At 37.0% G+C, this 22,165-nt stretch overlaps 1 protein-coding gene across 23 annotated transcripts in view; it reads right to left on the reverse strand.

Moving 5' to 3' along the window:
- Positions 1-22,165, reverse strand: part of Dlg1 (discs large MAGUK scaffold protein 1) — a 192,978-nt gene that overhangs the window by 112,877 nt on the left and 57,936 nt on the right. For 17 of the 23 annotated variants that reach the window (XM_075967258.1, XM_075967250.1, XM_075967240.1 and 14 more), the window contains one exon: positions 13,905-14,069. In XM_075967258.1, coding sequence (XP_075823373.1) covers positions 13,905-14,069 — 165 coding nt within the window. Of the gene's footprint in view, positions 1-2,287; positions 2,852-13,904; positions 14,070-22,165 lie in introns of those variants that run through there. The other 6 variants (XM_075967311.1, XM_075967302.1, XM_075967266.1 and 3 more) reach the window with 5 other exon arrangements.

Here is a 22,165-nt window from a genome sequence, read left to right on the forward strand (position 1 = left end):
ATATTTCTAACTATTTGGTTTCCTTATCATTTAGAATACAATGACTTCCTAGAAGTTCCAGATATTCCATGGAACCTGGCATATAATCCTAGTTCTGAATGTGAATACTTCCAATAGGCAAGCAGTTAAAATGAATTTGTAAGTAAAGTTTCTTTTTATTTGTAGCAAGGAGTGTTTGGGAATCAGAGTAGTGACTGAGAAAATAATTGAAATTTAATTTAGTAACAACTCTTCAACTTGCTAAAGTATAATATAACCCAATTAAGGGTAATTACAACAAAAGTTTAGCTTCCTAGCAAATCTTTAAAAAGTTTATTTCGGACATCAAAACAGAGTACAATCACAGTACAAAACATACTCATAGTAGTTACAAATTATGACATTTCGTTCATCTACTTTGTCCCTGACAACAACATTAAGTCTTGTGGTGCTACAAAGCCAGGCCTGAGTCATTATAAAAATGGACTCCAGCATCAACTAAGATGCAATCAGGTCTCAAGCTCTTTTTCAGTTCCACTATATTTTATTTTATAAAACAAACTCCAATAAGTTATAACTACAGATTTGAACATATCAATTACGCAACTCATCAGAAAGAAAAGGGAAAAAAAAACCCTGACCAAGGAAATTTTTATACCTGCAAAGACAAAACTCAAAGGACAAGAGAACTGTCAGTTAAGAGATTTGCAAGGGAAACTAACTCATTTTTTCAGCATATAAACACGACAGGAACCAACTGGGGGTGTGGGGGGAGTAATATTCAGTGGTGTAACAGGGCTACAACCATTTTAATGTCTAGGTTACTGTTTTCCAATTGTATGCTTTCAGTGGTTTTATGTGCAAACTAGTGGTCTTTTCATTTGTATGTTCTAAGATGAACATCAGATATAAACATGTGTATATACATAAGCACAGTAGTTTATTTACATAAATCATTGGGTATTTTTATTGATGAAAACATTATTTTATATTATTTAATCTATAGAAACCGGCAACACTAACTTTTAATCTTTTCACCCATCATAATCAGAATTAAGATAAAAAATTCTTAGAGCAGTAAGTATTTAATTTCAGAGTCAATCATTGCCTTTCAGTAAGTTTTGCTGGAAGTAACCTCAGTGCATACATGTAAAATGATGATGCTTCCTACTCCTGAATTTCATCTTAATCATGTAAGAAATAGGTAGATTTTTCTGACTTTTAAAGCTGACATTTTACAACCAAAAACCATTATGAGAAAACTCTAGCAACCAAAACAAATAAATCAGCCTGGCAGTTATATTTATATTTACTGTGCTGCCTCTAGTGATGAAGGAAATAATCTTTAAAGGAAATTTATTTTTCAAAGAACCAAAAGTATATGCATCTGTAAGCATATTAAGAATTACTGGTTTCAAAGGAAAAATCACTCTCAATTTGTTTTTAAATTAGACTATTTTTTTACCCTTTTATTTTCACTAGTTGAATAGCTATCTGCTACAATGTTTTTAAAATATTAACATTTCCTTTTATCATCTTTTATACCAAATCACTAGCATTTGATTCAACTGCTTTTATTTTCTCCTTCTATATCTAATATTCCTTTCCTCTTAAAGAAGTAATTTTATGAGACATTTTTAAAAATTGGGACTTTTCCTGTTTGCTAGCTTCTTTATAATTTGAATATGCTAAAAATATTCCATGACTATGCAATTGCACACATTTACTAATTCCAGATTAGCCTTAGACAATATATATTTGTAAAATGGAAGGACTCATTAATCTCTTGACTAAATCAATTTAATATATCTTTAAGATAAATAAATACAATATCAGCTAATTGTATTACATTTAATCCATTCTCAAAAATTTAAAATATTTAAGCTATCTTTTGTTTCTTTACTATAATTTCTCCCTAAGGTTTTCTACTAACATGCAAAACTAAACAAATAGGTTGTTTTCTTTTGCTCAAACATCATTCTCTACAGCATTTAACATCATCTAAAAATAAGATGAGCATTATTAACTTATATTTTAACTCGTGTGTTAATAACTTTACATTTTTAGAGAAGTCATTTAGCAGAATCTGAGACTGTTTTGTTTAGCATTACATAACATAAGAGAAAATGTTTTTCATTTCCCCTTCTGTGCTAAAGACCTGCAGAGACGGACTAAAAACATAAAATTTCAGTGCCAAGATAAGAGCACAGAAGACTCAATTTTAATAATAAATCTGCATGAAGACATTGTGGTAAAGCAAATATGAACATAAATATATTAAAAATAATTTCAACAAGTGGCATGTTACCTGGGTGGAGCTGGTGGCTACCGAGATGCAGTCAATAAAGCTGTGTCTTCGAGTGAAAAATGCAACTATCTGCTGCCAGCGTGAAGGTTCTGGCTCAGCTTGCAGTTCATCTGACGAGCCCTTTTTTGCCCAGTGTTTCTGCTTTGGGCCTACTGAGCCATGGCTAGAGCTAGCATTCCCTCCTCGACTGGCGCGAGAGTACAGAAGTGTGTTGTTTCCAAAAATGTAATTCATCTCTGCAGCCCTGCAGGTGGTTGCCAAGCAGTCTTACTTCTCCACCAGCTGCTGAGTGGTGAATGATCGGTAAAAACTGCAGCTAGAATTACAGCAGCATCACTTGTAGATCAGAGAAAATAAAAACCTTGAGAAATGATGCTCATTTTCTCTGTAGTTTCCTTCCTATGAACGAGCTTGTATCTTCCTTCTGTACCTGTTAGCTGTATGATGGCTGAGTTTATTTTTGCAGACAGAAAAAGACGACATAAGGTGGATTTCTTTCTTGTGATTATTTTTTCACCAGCGTCTGCAGGAACCAAAAGCTGTTCTTTTGTTAGCTGATAACTAGACGGACTGAAATCCAGGAAGTGAGGTCGATTAGCAGGTAAAGAAGGATGTTATAAACACTGGGCTACCAAGACCCTTTGGGGCTGACTGATTTAGCGCATGGGGTGGAGAAAGGCCGGGTTACTAAGTTTCAATCAGTGTGGAGTAAAATCCAATGGCATCTTCACTGCTTACATAAATTATAAATAGAACTGAATTTTAAAATACAAGGTTTCTTTCTGATAACAGCTCTGATTGTTAAAGTAATTTCATTAAAAGGGTATCTGTTACTCACCAATTCTGACATCGTAAAGGATCTTACATTATTTAGCATTGGTTTTTTAAAATTGTTTAGGATACCATTATGCTGAATTCTGAGGATCTAATGTTAGGAAAAATATGTTTATAATATAGCGTAATTATTCTATTTAGTGTATTGATTTCTAATGTTTTGATTACTGAGTCTAGAATAGATTGATCAGAAAAATACATACACGGCCACTGGAGCTTTTATGATAAAAGAACTGTTAAGAAGCAATCAGCACCACCTGTTTAGTATATCATTATCATTAAGATTATAAGGTTATGTGTTTAAATATGCAAAAAACACCAGTAATTTTTTTTATTATAAACCACTGTATAAATGCTACTCTGGCTCGTGAATACTGCTTGATGCATTTCTTAATCTATAATTTTTTCCATGTTTTTTTCTCTCATAGCAATTAACCTTAGAATCGCCTGGTGTTTAATATAAATTCTTTGTTTTTTTTTTTAAATTTAGTTTTTTATGTGTATGTGTATAAGCTACCTGTATTCAAGTGACCAGGAAGGCCAGAAGAGGGCACCAGATCACCAGATCCCTTGGAGCTGCAGTTACAGGTGTTTGGAAACTGCCTGTTTGGGGTGCTTGAAGTCAACTCAGGTCCTTTGGAGGAGTAGCACATGTTTGTAACCACTGAGTAATCTGTTTAGCCCCCATGAAATGCTAGTTAAAAACTCCTTAAGTAACTCTTAACACCCTCAAGTTTAAGAAGTAGATTCTGAAGCCTAACCTATGATATGCTATTAGTATATGTTACAATATATGTACACTTAAAAGGGTATGTGAGCAAAGGCGTTATCTGATGATAATTGAGTGAATCAATTTTTAGTTCTGTTTGAAGATATCATAAATTCCAGGCCCACTCATGATTATTTTTCAGATGTGGACAAAATCTTATTTATGTGTGTACTTCAAAGCAGGAATTAAATGTAATTTACTGGACATGGCACAGCAAACCACAACCCTGAGGCCCACTGCAAATCTGGCTCAAGAAGAAAAGATGCCCATTATTATCTCTTTGATTCCTTTACCTAAGACACATACTCCAAAGAGCTGAGAATCATGTGGAATTCTTAGGGATCCAATACTTTACCAAAGAGATTAAATCAGAGTTTGGGGTTTCTTTCCAAGTAGTAGGAAAGCAGCTTACAATCTGTGGTTCTAAAGAGATTAATTCTATTTAAGTCCAGTAGAGAAATACATGAAAACATTAGAAGTTTACATGAATCTAAGAATCCTCTTTGAAGGAAGAGTAAGACCTCCCAAAAAACAAAGTCTTACTATGGACCAGTATTTAATAAAGAAGTCCTTAATACATTTCACACAGAGAGTAATTAGTTTGATCCCAAAATGTGTGCTATGATCCATATATTCTGATAAACACCAAGAGAAAAAAACTAAACACAACACTCTAGTTTTGATACAGCCTTTGAGATTGTGGATTATCATGACGAGGATACTGAATATTAAATGCAAACCCCCTTCTTCAAGTTGCAAACAATAATACAGACAACACAACAGTAATCCTTCAGTGCATAGAGAATTACCCTAGAAAGCCAAAGGTCACTCCATTCCACATTTTGCAAAAACATGAATAATTATGCTCTAATATACAAATTTTCTATTTCAATCTATTCACTACAAAACTTTCAATTTCTCAAAAAGCTTTTTTATGAAAATATCTTGTTATCTGAAGTACAAACATCTAGGCTGTAGATTAGGTCATCCACTGTCCAACAATATATGTGTATAAGACAATATATGTATCAAAATCATAACTGGTTCCACATAATTTGACTGGGATGTAGAAGGCAATGAAGAGTACTTTTGCAAGAACCTTATTCATTCCACAACAGAGCTGAAAGATGAACTTCACTAAACCAGAATTTAGGTTCATTACAGAAAACCCTGGAATAGGAAATAAAAGTAATATGCAACCTAAAACAAACCAAAAACAATTGCTGCTAACACCTTAGGGTATATGTAAAGTAACACTTTTATGCAATTTACTTTTTCCTTTAAAATTATTTATCTATATGTCTGTGACTCTATGTCTGCCTTGTGAATGCTAGTACCTATGGAGGCCAGAAGAGAGGGCTTAGAGTTCCCTAGAACAGGAGTTACAGGTGGTTGTGAGCCACCTCATGTAGGTGCTGGGAACCAAACTCCGGTTCTCTGGAAAAGCACCTAGTGCTCCTAACTACTGAGCAATTGTTCCAGCCTCAACTTTTTCCTTTCACACTGGAATTCTAACTGTAACAGCTGGAGAAAGCTTAATGTAGAAAAGCGAACTACACAAAGACATAAATATACATGTGGTAGCTATTCTTGGTTGTCAACTACATCTGGAATTAACTAACTTAAGGCCCAAGCAACTAGGCATAACTGTGTAGGATTTTTCTTGGTTGAATAATTTGAAATAGGAAGACCCAGTCTAAATCTGGGCCACACCTTCTGGTGGCAGCTATATAAAGGACATGGAAGGAGGCTTTTGCTTATTGCCTGCTTGCTCTCATTCTTGTTGGCATATTCATTCCTTCACGGGTATTGGAACCTAATTCTTTCGGAATCTGATGAACACTTAAGGCCAGCTGAGATATGCAGCCTTGTGGACTGAACTATTGGATTCTTGAATTTTCTGCCAAGAGACGGTCATTGTTAGACTAGTTGAACCACAGCTTTGTAAGTGTGTGTGAGAGTGTGTGTGTGTGTGTGTTCTTTTTCTCTGGAGAATTCAGACACACATGCACATGCACTCAGACGCAGTGTTTCACTATGTAGCCAGGTTGAATTGGAACTCACACAGATCTGCCTACCTCTGCCTCTGAGTGCTGGAACTAAAGGCATGCACTACTTCATCCAGCAAAGTACATATTTAATGATTGTTATGCAAAACTTGAATATCATAATTGTTGGGGAATATTATTTTAAGGTGTGCTGCTTTTGTTTATATTTTATTTGTTTAACTCTGTGAAGCTGTGATTCTTTGTCTAAAACACCTGATGGTCTAATAAAGAACAGTCAATAGCGAGAGAGTAACAAGGATAGGTGGGGTTAACAGGCAGAGAGTGTAAACAGAAGGAGAAGAGAACCCTGGGTGCAACAGAACAAGGAGAGGAGAATATCAGGGGCCAGTCACTCAACTACACAGCAAGCCACGGAGAAAGAGGTAAAGAAAGATATACAAAAGTAAGAAAAGTTTGAAAAAGCCCAGAAGCAAAAGGTAGTCGGGACAACTTAGGAAAAGCTGAAGAAACAAGCCAAGCTAAGGCTGGACATTCCTAACTAAGAATAAGCCTGTGTGTGTGATTTATTTAAGAGCTGGGTGGTGGGCCCCTTGAAAGAGCCAAAAGAGTAAAAGTCATGCAATAATAATAAGCTTAGGGGTGTTAATATGTATTTTTATAATATCAAATAGAAGTAAAAATTATTTCAAAATTATAAAATAGATATTCAATTATTTGGATACATATTTCCAAACTTACAAATAAACCCAGAAACCTTTCGGTATAAATTACAAAACAAAGTATTAAATAATCTTAGTGAACAAAGAGTGCTATTTATTTAGAAAAGCAAACACAGAAACACACACACAACCTTCATGTAAGTAAATCCCTTCTGTATGGGCACCACCTAGTGGTCGAATTGTATACAAATGATATGGTCTTAGTTTAATCTACCCCAACAAGAAATAAAAAACATGAAAAAAAATTAAATGAAAAAATTCTTAGGGCTCTGGAGAGGTGGCTCAGTGGTTAAGACACGTACTGTTCTTTCAGAAAATCCAAACTAGACTCCCAGCACTCAAAACAGACAGCTTGGCTTTACAATCACGTGGAACTCCAGCTCTTGGGGATCCAATACCTCTCTGGTTAGCAGGGTGCGTGTGTGCGTACACGTGTGTGCTTCTGTGTGTGTGTGCAAAGCACACACAAGCACATATAATTTTTGATATACTTAAAAAATGAAAAAGCCAACACCTTTTATGCTCCAGAGTTGTAGAAATGAGTTAATTTCAAAATTGCTCATTATTTACTTGAAACAGGAAAGTTATATTCCCATAGCATCCAGTAAAAAGGCTTATCTTTGATTATATATTTCTACAAATCCCATGTTCAATAATTTTTGAAAACCTATTAAGCATTATTATATGACTTCCTTTGGCAATATCCTCAACTACTACTGTAGGGAATGCATGTAAGTGAGAGAGAAACTCATTTTTGGTCCATACACCCTTCTCTATCTTTTATTTCCAGTTTCTCTTAACAATATTTATGTTGTATATACTAGACTAGTTTAAATAAAACTTTCCTTGCCATTGAAGAAGAAACACATACGAATTACTTTGTTATATCTGTGTCATTGCAATTAGGAGTGTTAATATATATAGCATCTGGCCTCCTTTGTCACTTCACCTAAAATTGGATCTATTTTGAAGGCTGAATTTCTGCTTATTTTAATTTACTTTCTGACTACTTTCCTACATCCCAACTCACTGTTTTTAGAGTCCTCATACTATTGCTAATCCCTGAATTTGTCCAATATGTCCTTTTTATTCACTGGAATTTTTTTAGCATAATATCACTAATTTCTTTTATTGAGACTTTTCCCAATATTAGCCAGAAAGTACCCTTTCCAATTTCTGAAATGATAAAATCATAATTACCTTCATACTTAGCTCTGGATGGACTTTCCATCACTGTAACTTGTCATCAGTGCGGTAACGAGAATGATGAAACAGCACTACGTAAGAACCTATTCACACAGCATCTCATGCTGGCAGCTCCTTCTCCACAGCAGCCCTCTATACCATACCCCTCTTTCCTAACAGGTACCCTGCCAGGTACACTGAAGTTACCTCAATGCTGAAGTCTTGTCTCTACAGTAGTTACTCCAGGGGTGACTTCTAACTCTGACTGCTTTCTTCAAAATCTTGCTTAAGTGTCGACTTTCTTAAAATAATTTAATTCCTCCTATATTTTATAACATACTGTGATGGTTGGTTTTAATACCAACCTGGCACAGTCTAGAATCATCTAGGAAGAAAGTCTCAATGAGGAACTGTCTGGATTATAAGGGCCTGTGGGCATATCTGTGGGGACTTTGACTAGTAGGAAGATCCATCCCGCCACGGGTGGTAACTTTTTCTGGACACAGAAGTGAGCAGAGCACTGTGTACATAATTTCATGGTTTTCTGGTTTGGCTGTGAATGTCATACGACTAGCAGCTTCAAGTCCCCATGCACCCTGACTTCCCTGCCATGATAAGCTGTAACCAGGAATTAATTCTTAGCCAAATAAACTCTTTCTCCCTCGTGATGCTTGTTGCGGTGTTTACTACAGCATCGGAACTTAAAGTACGACATACATCATGCTACACCTGATTTCCATTAAAGTATTAACCACTGAAAGTTAAATCATCATTAGCCCAGTATCTGTTTATGTTTTTTTTTGTTTGTTTTGGTTTTTCGAGACAAGGTTTTTCTGTGAAACAGTCCTGGACGTCCTGGAACTCACTCTGTAAACCAAACTGGCCTTGAACTCACAGAGATCCACCAGCCTCTGTCTCCCAAATGCTGGAATTAAAGTCATGCGCCAAGGCCACCACCCAGCTACCTGTTTATGTTCTTGAAATATAAGCAAAACTATTATTCTAGTAATTATGTTTCTGATGGATTTCAAAGACAAACTATCAGGTCCAGGCTGTTCTCAAATTTGAAATCCTGCTATCTCAGCCTCCAAAGTACTAGCATAGCAATTGATTTTTAAAAATAATCACCTATTAGATGAATTTTACTGTTTTCTTATGGTTTGAAGAGTTTTATTTGTTTTGGTCTGATGTAAGTCACACTGGCCTCAAACTCACTATGTAGACAAGTCTGGCTTTGAATTCATATTCCTCTGGACTCTGCATTCCAAATGCAGGATTACAGCATTCATTCAACACCATGCCTAACTCTGATTTTTTTTTACTTTTTTATCATTAGTTTTTATTAGAATTATAAAGACTAAAGCAGTACCTAGTTAATATTCAGCTCAGCAAATCAATCTTATGCATAGATACTTTCCATAATTGCAAAAAATCGTAATTGGAGGAAGTATTAACCAAAATAAAGGATACATGAAAAAGTCACATGGGGATTAAGTTTTGTGGCACACACCTTTAATCCCAAGACTCTGAAGGCAGCGATGGCAGGTGGACCTCTACTAGTTCAAGGTCAGCCTGATCTACAGATCAAGCTGAGTTCCAGGATGGCCTATATTACACCTAGAAACCCTGTCTCGAAAAAACAAAACACACACACACACACACACACACACACACACACACACACACACACACACAACAGTAAGAGCCATATGGAAGCCTACTATTTTGAAAGTCAATTTAAAAATATAAGTTAACAACAATGACAAAGTGTTAAAGAGATATATCCCTAGTGGCTGGATAATGCTCCTAGAAGCCCTACTGTCTAAGAATCAAAATTCCCAGTGCCAGGTGCAGGATATCGGTGTTTGTACTGCTGGTCAAGGGGGCCCAAAAGGCCCCTAAAACGATACAGGCTCTTGCCAATGCTCTTAGTTGTCCACCAGAATTAGACGGTAAGACCTTACTGCTGAAGATACAACATCTTGGTTGTAAGATAGAAAGCAAGCAAGAACTGAACTGGAAGCAATCACAATGCTAGAAGGAATGCATGCTGCTAGGAAAAAAAAGGTGAACAGTGGTCTTTTGCTTATTTGTTTTTGTTTTTTGGGACAGAGTTTCTCTGTGTTTGTAGCCTTGGATGTCCTAGAACTCGTTCTCTAGACCAGGCTGGCCTCAAACTCAGAGATCCACCTGCTTCTGCCTCCTGAGGGCTGGGATTAAAGGTATGCACCTCCACTGTCCAGTTAATGGTGGTCTTAACTATGAGCTACAACACCAATCTGTTAGATAAGATTTGACCACTGATACAACAGTAGCATGATTGGTGGGGGTGGAGGTGACCCAAGTACTCTCTAGTTGGATGAGTCCCTGCTCCACAAAAGGGAATTTATACCTAGTATGTAAATCCAGACAAGAACCTGAGGAAAGATTATAGACCCTTGTAAAGAACTTACTACTGGTGTTTATCTACACTGACATGGTGTTGAACTACCTTTTCCACACTTATGTTTATAATCACAGATAAATGCCATTACCTTCAATCAAAGAAGCTTCTCTGTGTAATGCATAGTGGTAAATGCAGAGACTCATGGCTGCTCAGAGTGCTTAAAAAACAAGGGATAATTGTGTGCTCAGTCTTTAATAAGATGTCTATTTTTCATTTTTTTATTATTACGTTTTATTGTGTATATGTGTCGTGGTGCATATGTGGAGGTCAGAGGATGACTTGCAGAAGATGGTTCTCTCCTTCCACCATATGGGTCCCAGGTAACAAACTTGGGTCATCACTTCCTCCAACAAGACCATACCTTCTTATAGTGCCACACCCTTTGGGATCCATTTTCTTTCAAACCACCACAGTTCCTATTTGCAATACCTGTGTCATATCCAAGAGACAGCGTTTTACAATCATTTTCCTAACTTCTAGTTCTCATATTCTTTCCATGCTTTCTCCTACAATGTTCTCTGAGCCCTGGCTGGGGTTATAAATGTCTTCTTTAGAGCCAGTGAAATGATTTAGTGGGTAAAGGTGCTTGTTGCCAAGACTAATGGCCTGTTTTTTGATAAAGAATCTACAAATACACAACAGAAAAAGAGAAAGCACCTTCAACAAATGATCCGGGTCTAACTGGATGTCTACATGTAGAAGAATGCAAATAGATCCATACTTTTACCCATCACAAAACTTAAATCCAAGTGGATCAAAAATCTGAACATAAAATCAGATACACTGAACCCGACAGAATAGAAAATGGGGAACAGCTTTGAACATACATGAGACAACTTCCTGAACAGAACACCAATATTACAGGCACTAAGATCAAGAATAAATGGGACCTCATGAAACTGAAAAGCTTTTGTAAGGTGAAAGACACTGTCAAAAGGTCAAAACAGCAGCCTACAGAATGCAAGAAGATTTTCACCAACTACATATACAATAGGGGGCTAATATCAAAAATATATAAAGAACTCAATAAACTAGACCGTAACAAACCAAATTTAAAAATAGTAATAGAGGATACAGAGCCTAAACAGTCCACCTTCTGAAACCAGGCAAGGCTTCCAGTGGTAGGACTGGGACACTAACCCAGCCACAAAATCTTTGACCTATAATCTGTCCTGACTGCAAGATATGCTGGGGCAATGAATGGAAGCTCAGAACTCATGGGAGTGGCCAACTATAAATAGTCTAATTTGAGGGTCATGCCACGAGAGGGAGCCCATGCCTGACATTGCCTGGATGATCAGGAACTGGAGACCCACGGTAGAACCAAACATGACTGCCCCCTACCAAAAAAAATCGATGAATGAGTCTTAAAATCTGCTATACTGGGGGCTGGAGAGATGGCTCAGTGGTTAAGAGCACTGATTGCTCTTCCAGAGGACCTGGGTTTAATTTCCAGCACCCATATGGCAGCTCACAACTGTCTGAAAATGCAGTTCCACAAGATCTGACACCTTCACACCAATGCACATAAAATAAAAAGCTAATAAATCATTTTTTAAAAAAATCTGCTATACTCATAGATGGGTTCCTTGTCCAGTCATCCATAGATAGGCTTTGTCTGGCAGCAGATGAGAGGGGGTGGATGCAGAGACCTACAGCCAAACATGATGGAGAGAGACAGTCCAGGTTGGAGGGCTCCATGAGTCCCTTCCCTCAGAGCTCTTGCAGAAGAAGGGGAGGAGGAATTTTAGGAGTCAGAGGGGTAGAAGACACCCAGAGAGCATGGCCTGTGGAATCACTAACCAGGGCTCATAGGGTCTTACAGAGACTGAATTGGCAATTGTGGAGCCTGCGTGGGTCTGTGCTAGGTCATCTGCAAATAAGTTACGGTTATTGGCTTGGTGTTTTTGTGGGACTCCTGACAGTAGGAGTGGGGGTGTCTCTGACTTTTTTGTTTGCTCTTGGGATCCTTGGGTTGCCACACAAGAGTTTTGATGTGGGGGTTTATATCTGATACTATTGTAACTTATGGTGCTGTGTTCAAGTGATGTCCCTAGAACACCTACTCTTTTCTAGGGGGAGATGTGGGTGGTAGAGAGGACCTGGGAGGAGTAAAGGGAGGGGGAGCTGTAGTAGGGATGTATTGTGTGAGAAAAGAATAAATAAATAAATTAAATAGAAACAAATACTGAAGAATAAATATGCCCATCAAATTTAGTATAAATATACACAATACAAATACACTATACAATATGTTTCAATTCTTAATGTTCCCTTTTACTTTGGGAGTGAAGGGAAGATCACGGTTTCTCCATGTAGCACAGACTAACTTTTAAGTCACTACGTAGCTCAAACCTGACTTTAAACTTGCAGCAGTCTCTCTAGCTCAGTTTCCCAAGGTATGGAGAGTACAAGTATATGGCACCATGCTAAGCAAATTCTTAAAGTTCTCTAAATTTTGATATTACATACTAACTTTAAAAAACACTTTATATAGTATTGGGTATGGTGGACTAGGCCTGCAATCTCAGTAGCACTCGGGAGGCTGAGATAAGAGGTACAGAAAAGGTAAATAAATGTTCTTTATAAACAATACTTACAATAAACAAAGGGTTGCTATCCCAACACAGAGGGGAATGGATAACAAACAAACAAGCATAAAAACACACTCGCTTACAAACTGGTCAGAATGATGCTCCATACAAAAGAAAGCAAAAATCCTAAGTAGGCAAGTCACAAAACAAGAACCCTGACTGAGGAGGTAAGTATATCCTAGCTCACTAATAAAAAGGGGTATGTATATCCCAGTCATAATGAGATATCATTTCAAAAGAAAAATAAGACCACTCTGTATTTATGAGAATACAGACCAATTAAAGCCTTGTATCTTGCTTTTCTAAAGTGAAAATTATACAAATATTTTAGTTTGGCACCATTAATTGGGGAGGGGGAAGGTCCTATGTGTCTCTCCTGTATTTTTAGCTAGCAATAACCTAAAAATACTCAATACCAATTAAAAAATTATGAGTGCTTTTTAAATAGAAAACTTTAGATTGCAAAACTAAGTAATAAGTTGTAGGAATATAATGTTGCACAAAAATGCAATCTGATGTATGAATCTATTAAATAAAGTTCAAAATATACAAAACAATACATAGATTATAACTGTAAATATACAGTAGAACTTTAAAGGAAAACATCAAATTCAGGACTGTGATTATTTATAAAGAAAGAAGAGCCGGGCAGTGGTGGCACACGCCTTTAATCCCAGCACTCGGGAGGCAGAGGCAGGCGGATCTCTGTGAGTTCGAGACCAGCCTGGTCTACAAGAGCTAGTTCCAGGACAGGCTCCAAAACCACAGAGAAACCCTGTCTCGAAAAACAAAACAAACAAACAAACAAAAAAAAACAAAAAAACAAAACAAGAAAGAAGAGATAAGAGCAAGAAAATTCACAAATTAAATTTCAAAGACTATTTTAATCAAGTGTTTAAAAATGAATTGGAAATACTATTAAATAGCATGTAATTCTTTAAAACTATAGAACTAAAGCCAACCCAAAGAATGGGGAATTTACATTATCTTGAACAATTATTTATAAATAAAAGTAATATCTAAGTCATATCAATAAACAATAATAACAGTTACTATCCTACCTTTATTGGTGAAATATGAGAATGAGAAACAAATCCATGGACATTCTCTATCTCTGACAGGTTCTTCTCCGAGACATGAACCAGTTCTGGACCTAGCACCTCATTAGTGACAGATGGGGAGATGTGCTCTGGAGGAGGGACCTCTTCATCCTGATACCGGTATTTCTGTGAAATAAAGAAAACTATTAGATGTGAAGAAACCCTAAAGCCAAAAGAAGCACAATTCAAATAATGATTTTCATAACTATTCAAATATTAAACAACATAAAAGTGTTTTATATAGTTTATTCATAAATTGAAAAAAACAGGACTCTATTTTAAAAGTCTTGATAAAGGTTTAAAAAATTGCAATAGAAGCTTAAACATTAATTTGCCCATTTATTTCATATCCAACATTATGTGTATCTCTAGAAGGCAGATGTTTGAATCAAGTCAGCATGAAAATCTGCTTATTTAGCTAAATAGGTCTGGTTTCTTGTTCAGTTAACTTGCACAAAAAAAGAAAATAAGCCAGTCAGCCATTTCAATTTAGAACTGAAAATTAGCCCAGCAGAAAACAGCATTTTCTGATTTTCTTTTACCTAACAAAATAATCTTAACTTGTGTATGTACAGGTAGAAAGACGGACATTTTCTTTGTGATTTTTGTTTGTTTGTTTGTTTGAGACAGAATCTCACTCTGTAGCCCCAACTGTCTTACGACTTATAATGCAGATCAGGTTGGCCTCCAATAGACAGAGTCACAGAGATCTGCCTGCCTCTGTCTCCCAAGGTGCTAGGGTTAAAGGTGTACACTTCCACAACCGGCTCTACGAATTTTTTTTTGTTTTATTTTATTGTTATTTTTTGAGACAGGGTTTCTCTGTGTAGGCCCAGTTTTCCTGGAGCTCATTCTGTACACCAGGCTGGCCTTGAACTCACAAAAATCCACCTACCTCTGCCTCCCAAGTGCTGGAATTAAGAATGGGGGGGAGGGTGCAGTACAATTTTAAAAGACTAACATAACCATCAAAAACAAATTTACCTCACAACATATAAAAATCAAAAACAAATTTACCTCACAACATATAAAAATTAATAAGAGGAACTGAAAAACTACAGTGCATTTTTCAATTCAGGCTATGTTTGCTCTCTACAAAAAGTTAAAACAAAATAAAACACACTCAGATTACTCACTGATAAACCAAATAATAAAGAAAAAATAAGGCATTACAGAAAATAAAACAATATTCAAATTATTATTAGCCACTAAAAGCTATTCTTACAAATTATTAGGAAAGAATAGTCAAAAAACACAAATGTTTAAAAGTCACACAAATGGGCCAATAACTTATGGTGTGAAAAAACCTAAGGGAACAAAGGTGACTAACAAGAGGAAAGAAGAAAAATAAGGGGAAGGATAGTGCAGTATGGCAGAAACATGCTCAAATGTACATTATAGACTTGTATGAAAATGCCTTTATGTAACCCAGTATCACATTCTGTGAAAAGAAATGTGCAGGACAACAACAAAAAGAAATAGTATCAATGAAGAACACAAATACTGACTGAATATGAAATAGTGACAGGCCTGACAAGATACGCCCTCTGGCATAATAGTGGCGTGAACGCTATTAACAGTGACCAACCATTCCCTGACTGTACTTAAAGTACAGTCACACAAGATGTAACCCATGGCTGTCTAGGTCATAGTCCCTAGGGGAGAACCTAGGACTATTAATATGCTAAGTGTACATAGTAATGAACTGTACCCTACATTCTTAGATTTATACACACAGACTAATGAAACTCTTAACCCTCATCAGAGAAGGTTCTTTTTGCAGTAGATACATAACTTGGTTGAGTGTAAATAAACTCTAAATACTCATGATAGATATGACACAAAAAAAGCGTATCTGTAACTTACAGGCACTCTGAAAGTAGCATATACTTTTAGGAGAAATACATCCACAAGGACATTGACTTCAGAGTAGTTTTGGGGGAAAACATTAAAGAACCTACTAATAGATTCTACCTGTGCAAAAAAGGCTAAGTAAACTTTGATACAGGTACCATAGGAAATACTATCTAGGTTAAACTGAGTAAAAATGTAATAGGAAAGGCTGAAGATATAAATTACTGGACTGAAAAAAAAGCATGTTTCAAAAATAGACATTCATATTATATTAAAAAGTGGTATATGTGCATAAATAAAACTATAAATAGTGTAAATATTTTAAAGCAAAAGTGCATATATGTATACATCAAATAGGCATATAGATGTGTATATTGTGTAAAATGTATATATTCATACCCATAAATGTAGATTAAAGAAATTAACAATAAGAAATAAACTAGTTCATTCTGAAAGGCTAGAGAAACAATTTTAAATACTGTTTTCTAGTCACCTTTTAATATATACATTTCCTTTTGGTTTCTTTCATTTCATTTTCTTTCCTTAAAATTAAATTTTTCTTTTATGTGTATGAGTGTGTTTTGCCTGCATTTACCATGTTTGCAGTGCCCGTACAGGCCAAAAGAAGGTAATGGATCCTGAGAAACCGTAGTTACTGACTGCTGTCACCACAACCATGTGGGTGCTGGGAACCCAACCCGAGTCTTCCTAACTAGTGAGCCACCTAATGGTGTATTCTTTTATCAGAAACCAGAAGTGTCTAGTTATTCATTGATGGAGGAAGGTCACTGGCTAATAAAGGAACTGCCTTGGACCATTTCATTGGTTAGAAGATAGGTGGGAGGAGTAAACAGAACAAAACGCTGGGAGGAAGAGGAAGTGAGGTCAGACTCGACAGCTCTCCTCTCGGGAGCAGACGCCTTCAGAGAGACACCATGCTCCTAGCTCCCAGGCAGACACAAGCAATGAAGCTCCGACCCAGGATGGACATAGGCTAGAATCTTCCCGGTAAGCGCACCTAGGGGCGCTACACAGATGATTAGAAATGGGCTAAATTAATATGTGAGAATTAGCCTAGAAGAGGCTAGATAGAAATGGGCCAAAGCAGTGTTTAAATGAATACAGTTTGTGTGTAATTATTTCGGGGCAAAAGCTAGCAGAGCAGGCGGCTGGGGTGTTGGGGACGCAGCCCCGCCGCTCTTATTACTATAATTCATTTTTGTGATGTTAGTACTTCTTGATACTTAGTGCTTAAAATAAAGCATTCCCTAAGAAGGGTTTGCAAAATTTAAAGCTATTTTTTAAACTAATTAAATAGAACACATGTAAAAGTTACATTTCACCAATTATTCAGTAATTTGCTAGTCTGATACATACAGCAGTAACAGGAGAAATGCCCGAATTTTTCCAATTAGACTTCAATACACACAAAATTTGGTTGCCACCCTCCAAAGACGAACCATAATAGCTTTCAATATCTCACCTGGCACTCTCTGTCTTCCCCTACCCCCAAACTTTTCAAGCCAGTACTAATGTTTATATGGAATTGCAAGGGACCAAGAATAGCCAAAATAAATCTTTGAACATAAGAATGAGGTAGATTAACTCACAACTCCTGATTCTAGAAGTCACTACAGAGATATACACACATACACAAAATGGGCTGGGAGTATAGTTCAGCTAGTAGCACGCTTCCCTAGCCTTCCATGAAGTTCATGGTTTGTTTAGTCCCCAGCACTGTGGTGGTGCACACCTGTAATCCAAGGACACGAAGACTCAGTCTGAGCAGGAGACTCAAAAGTGTGGGGGGGGCTGGCAGATTGTGGAGATGGCTTAGTGGTTAAGAGCACTTGTTAGTCATCATTAGGGCTGGAGTTTAGATTCTAGTATCCATATTAAAGTAGGGTTTCTCACAAACATCTGTAATTCCATCTCCATGGGATCTGATACCCTCTTCTGACCTTGGTCCACACCCCTACACACATGTGCAGACACACAGACGCACTCACAATAAAAGATCTAAAGGAAACCCACACTGTAGAAACACAAATATTATTCATTCATTCATTCACTCACTCACTCACTAGTGTGAGTGTTCTGTCTGTCTGTATGCCTGCATGACAGAAAAGTACCCAACACAGATGGTCATGAGCCACCATGCAATTTCTGGGAATTGAACTCAGGACCTCTGGAAGACTAGCAGGTGTTCTTCACTCCTAAGCCATCTCTCGAGTCTCACAGATAGTATTTCTAATAAGGATCTAGTATCCAGAATGCAAAAGCATCTCTAACAACTCAACAATAAAAGACAACATAATTTTGAAAGGGATTAAAAAAGACATTTTTCAGAGATATAAGAATGACTAGTAAGCACATGAAAAGATGCTTGACATTATCAGTCACGACAGAAATCAAGGCCATAACAGGCTATTACTCAATAGGCAATAATCTGCCGGAGATGTGTAAAAGCAGACTCCACACACTGCTGGTGGGAACACTGAGGTGGTGTACCTGTTAGAATTGAGGTTTCAGAAGTCTCCATATTACTAAGCAACCCCACGTCTCAGTGTATAGAAGAACGAAAAACAAGCCTCAGAACTCACAAGTGTTTAGATCAGCACTAATCACAGTAGTCTCAATCAGCTCAAATGCCCATTAACTTAGGAATAAACAAAATTAATATATACACCATGATATAATAGTATCTCTATAAAGAATGAGCTACAGATCTCATTAACTGGTGTCTTAACTAGGCTTGTATTGTTATGATAAACACCATGACCAAAAATAACTTGGGGATATCAGAACACGGTCTAAGAATGGAGTCTTATGAGGACATTTTGGAGTGCTTGTGAGAAAACTCCAAGAAACCAAGACAAGAATCTGTGACCTATTTCTTTAAACACACGGAACTATTCTTGGATTACATTTTCATGTCCCTCCCAGGTGTAGAGGATGGGAGAGTTTACTTGTTATTTGTTTATATACCTCTATAGAAAAATACGCTTTTGTCTTGTGCATCTTGCTGGCTATATGTAGCCTGCCCACCAGCAAGGCTTGGCTCGTGACTGAACACTTGTTCATGAGGCTTAAGTCCTCTTCATTTTATCAGCGCCACTCTCCCAGGTCCTTTAGAGCAGTAAATGGGAATAAAGGGTTTATTTCATTTACAATTTATAATTCACCACTGAGGCAAGTCAGGGAAGGAACTCAAACAGGGGAGGAAGCTGGCAGCAGAGACTAATGGAGACATCATGGAAGAATGCTCCTTACAGGCCTGTCCCTGGGTGGCTCAGCCTGCTTTCTTCTAGCACCCAAGGACTGCCTACCTGGGGGTATCAACACTCACAGTGTGATGGGCCCTCCTACATCAGTTATTAATCAAGAAAATAGACCAAAGGTCTGCCCACAGGCCAACCTGGTAGAAATCATTTCTCAGTTGAGGTTTCCTATTCTAAAATGACTCTACTTTGTGTCGAGCATAAAACTAGCCAGCCTAAGATAGAAACCTGAAAACACTTTACTGTGTATAAGAAGACAAACACAAAGGCTACTGTTCTAGTTTGTTTTCTATTGTTATAAAAGCCATGACCAAAAGCAACTTTGGGAGAAAAGTTGTTTATTCAGCTCATGTGACCATATTACAGTACTTCATCTGAGGAAAGCCAAGGCAAGAACTTAAGCAAAGATCATGGAGGAATACTGCATATTGGCTTGCTTAGCCTTTTAATACAACTTAGGACCACCTGTCCAGGGATGGCACCACCCTCAGTGAACACAGACTTGCCTACAGGGCAATCAGAGAGGCAATTCCTCCACTGAGATTCCCTCTTCCCAGATGACCCTGTGTCAAGTTGACAAAAAACCAACTGCACTTACAAGCAATGTTCAGAATAGTTAAACACATAGATCCAGAAAATAGAAGTTTGCCAAGAACAGGGGATAGGAATCAACTACTAATGTGTTTGAAATCTCTTTTGTGTACAACGAATACATTCTGGAATAAATGGCAGAAATTGCAGAACCTTCTGGGCACAGAACTGTATCCTCTACAATGTACCAATGTTTCTTTTCTTTAGGACACAGAGACTCAGAAGTGTTTTGAATGTTTGGACTAGCCTAGGCACACTTTTGGCTAACTTTTAAAATTAACCTGTTTATCTACCTTTTGCCTTGGGCCTTTTTACTTTCTGTTTATTTTACTTTCACTGCTTCCTGTATCTGACTGGCTGGAGGCTGCCTGGCTTCTGGCTCAGGGTTGTGTCCCTCATTCTCTCCTTTTTTTCATTCTTCTTTCTCTTTTATCTTCTCGAACCTAGATTTCTCCTCCTATTTATTCTCTCTCCCTGCCAGCCTTCCTTTCTCTGCCTAGCTATTAGACCAATCAGTTGCCTTAGGCAGACAAGGTGAAACAAATGCAACACATCTTCACATAATTAAGCACACATCCTTACATTGTTAAACAAAAGTAACACACTTTCACACAGTTAAAGTAATATTCTGCAGCATAAACAAATATAACACATCCTTATATACCTAAATCCCACAATACTACAAAGGTAAACTTCACATAATATGAGAATCTTAATTATAAACTGATACATGATACGATTGATTTACATCTGCTGCAAATAATCTTTCTGAAAATCAAAACATTTCTAATTAGTGGGAATCTTGTTAGTCTGTAACTGTAGAGCATTTCAATGTCCTCAGTGACACAAGCACAATAATATTGTGATTTTTTTTTCATGTTTGCATTTATTTTCTTTCATTTGCCTTTGTACATTTACCAGCTGCCAGTTATAAACTTAGATGAAATGATACTGTCATGTGTTCTTATGATGGGACACGCCAATACATCACAAAATACTCCACAATAAAATCCTTATTTAATAATTAAATGAATAAAAATGCTACATTTCACTGGGTGGTGGTGGTGCACGTCTTTAATCCCAGTACTCAGGAAGCAGAGGCAGGCGGATCTCTGTGAGTTAGAGGCCAGCCTGGTCTACAGGAGCTAGTTCCAGGAGAGGCTCCAAAGCTACAGAGAAGCCCTGTCTCAAAAAAACAAAAAACAAAACAAACGAACGAACAGCGAAAAAATATGTGATGGGACAAGGATATCCACTTTCACTCAACACAGTATGGGAAGCATGGCCAGAGCAATCAAACAATGAAAGCAAAAAGCATCCAAATTGGAAAAGAGGATATCAAACCAGCACTGTTTGTAGACGAAACCTTATAAAAAGAAATCCTCAAATTTTCTGCTAATAATCTGGTAGAATAATCACTAGTAAATTGCAAAATAGTGAAGTCAACATACAAAATTAGTAGTACCACAATATGTCAATAGCAAATAAGAAATTAATATAATTAAGTTATATTAATTACATGCAATTATATACTATATAATTGTTATATATGAGAATTAGAAATGAATACAATAATCAGAAATAAATAAAAATTAAAAGATAGTATATATACTAGCTACCCCCCCAAAAGACTTAGGAATAAATCTGACCAACAAGAGAAATAATCTCTACAAGAAAGCTACAAAGCCCCAATAAGGGGTAAGATGGCTCAGTAGGCTTTAAAGGTATCTACTGGAGAAGTGGTTCTGAACTGAGACAAAGCCTGGGATGCACATAAAGGTGGAAGGAGAAAACTAACTCCAATAATTATTGTCTTACCACCACACACATTGTACATACATATACATACTATAAAAGAATAAGTTTAAATGATCTATATATTCAATACACATCATATCAAAATATATGTGACACTGTTTATATAACTAGAAAAGGTACCGTGCCATGCAATCATGAACAGAACATAGCAGAAGGCACTATGCTACTAGACTTGAAAGTGTAATTTTAACTTAAATGAATGTAGAAAAAATTTGATAGTCAATATCCAATATCAAAAAGGAATGGAATCCTGTCACTTTTGGCAACATGGATGGAACTAGAGATCCTGTTAAGCACAGTGAAGCACAGAACAAAAAAATAAATAATACAGACCCCCACTAATGTGTGGATTCTAAAAGTTTAGTTTTTGTAGTAAAATACAATGGTTTCCAAGTGTACCCTGCATTTCTATTTTGTGTCGTATGTGTAAAAAAGGAGAGAAAAGGTAGAAGGGAAGGAGGGGGGACTTGGGGAAACAGGAGGATCGGGATAAAGGAAGGTTGGATAGGGGAGCACGGAACCACAATTCTTAGTTAAGGGACCCACTTTAGGGTGGGCAGGAGACTTGACCCTAGAGGGGCTCCCAGGTGCCCAAGCTGAGGTCCCCAGTTAGTTCCCTGGGCAGCTGAGGATAGGGAACCTGAAATGATCCTACCCTAGAGCAATACTGACGAATAT

The sequence above is a fragment of the Microtus pennsylvanicus genome, chromosome 1 (genome assembly GCF_037038515.1).
Source record: "Microtus pennsylvanicus isolate mMicPen1 chromosome 1, mMicPen1.hap1, whole genome shotgun sequence".
Lineage (NCBI taxonomy): Eukaryota > Metazoa > Chordata > Mammalia > Rodentia > Cricetidae > Microtus > Microtus pennsylvanicus.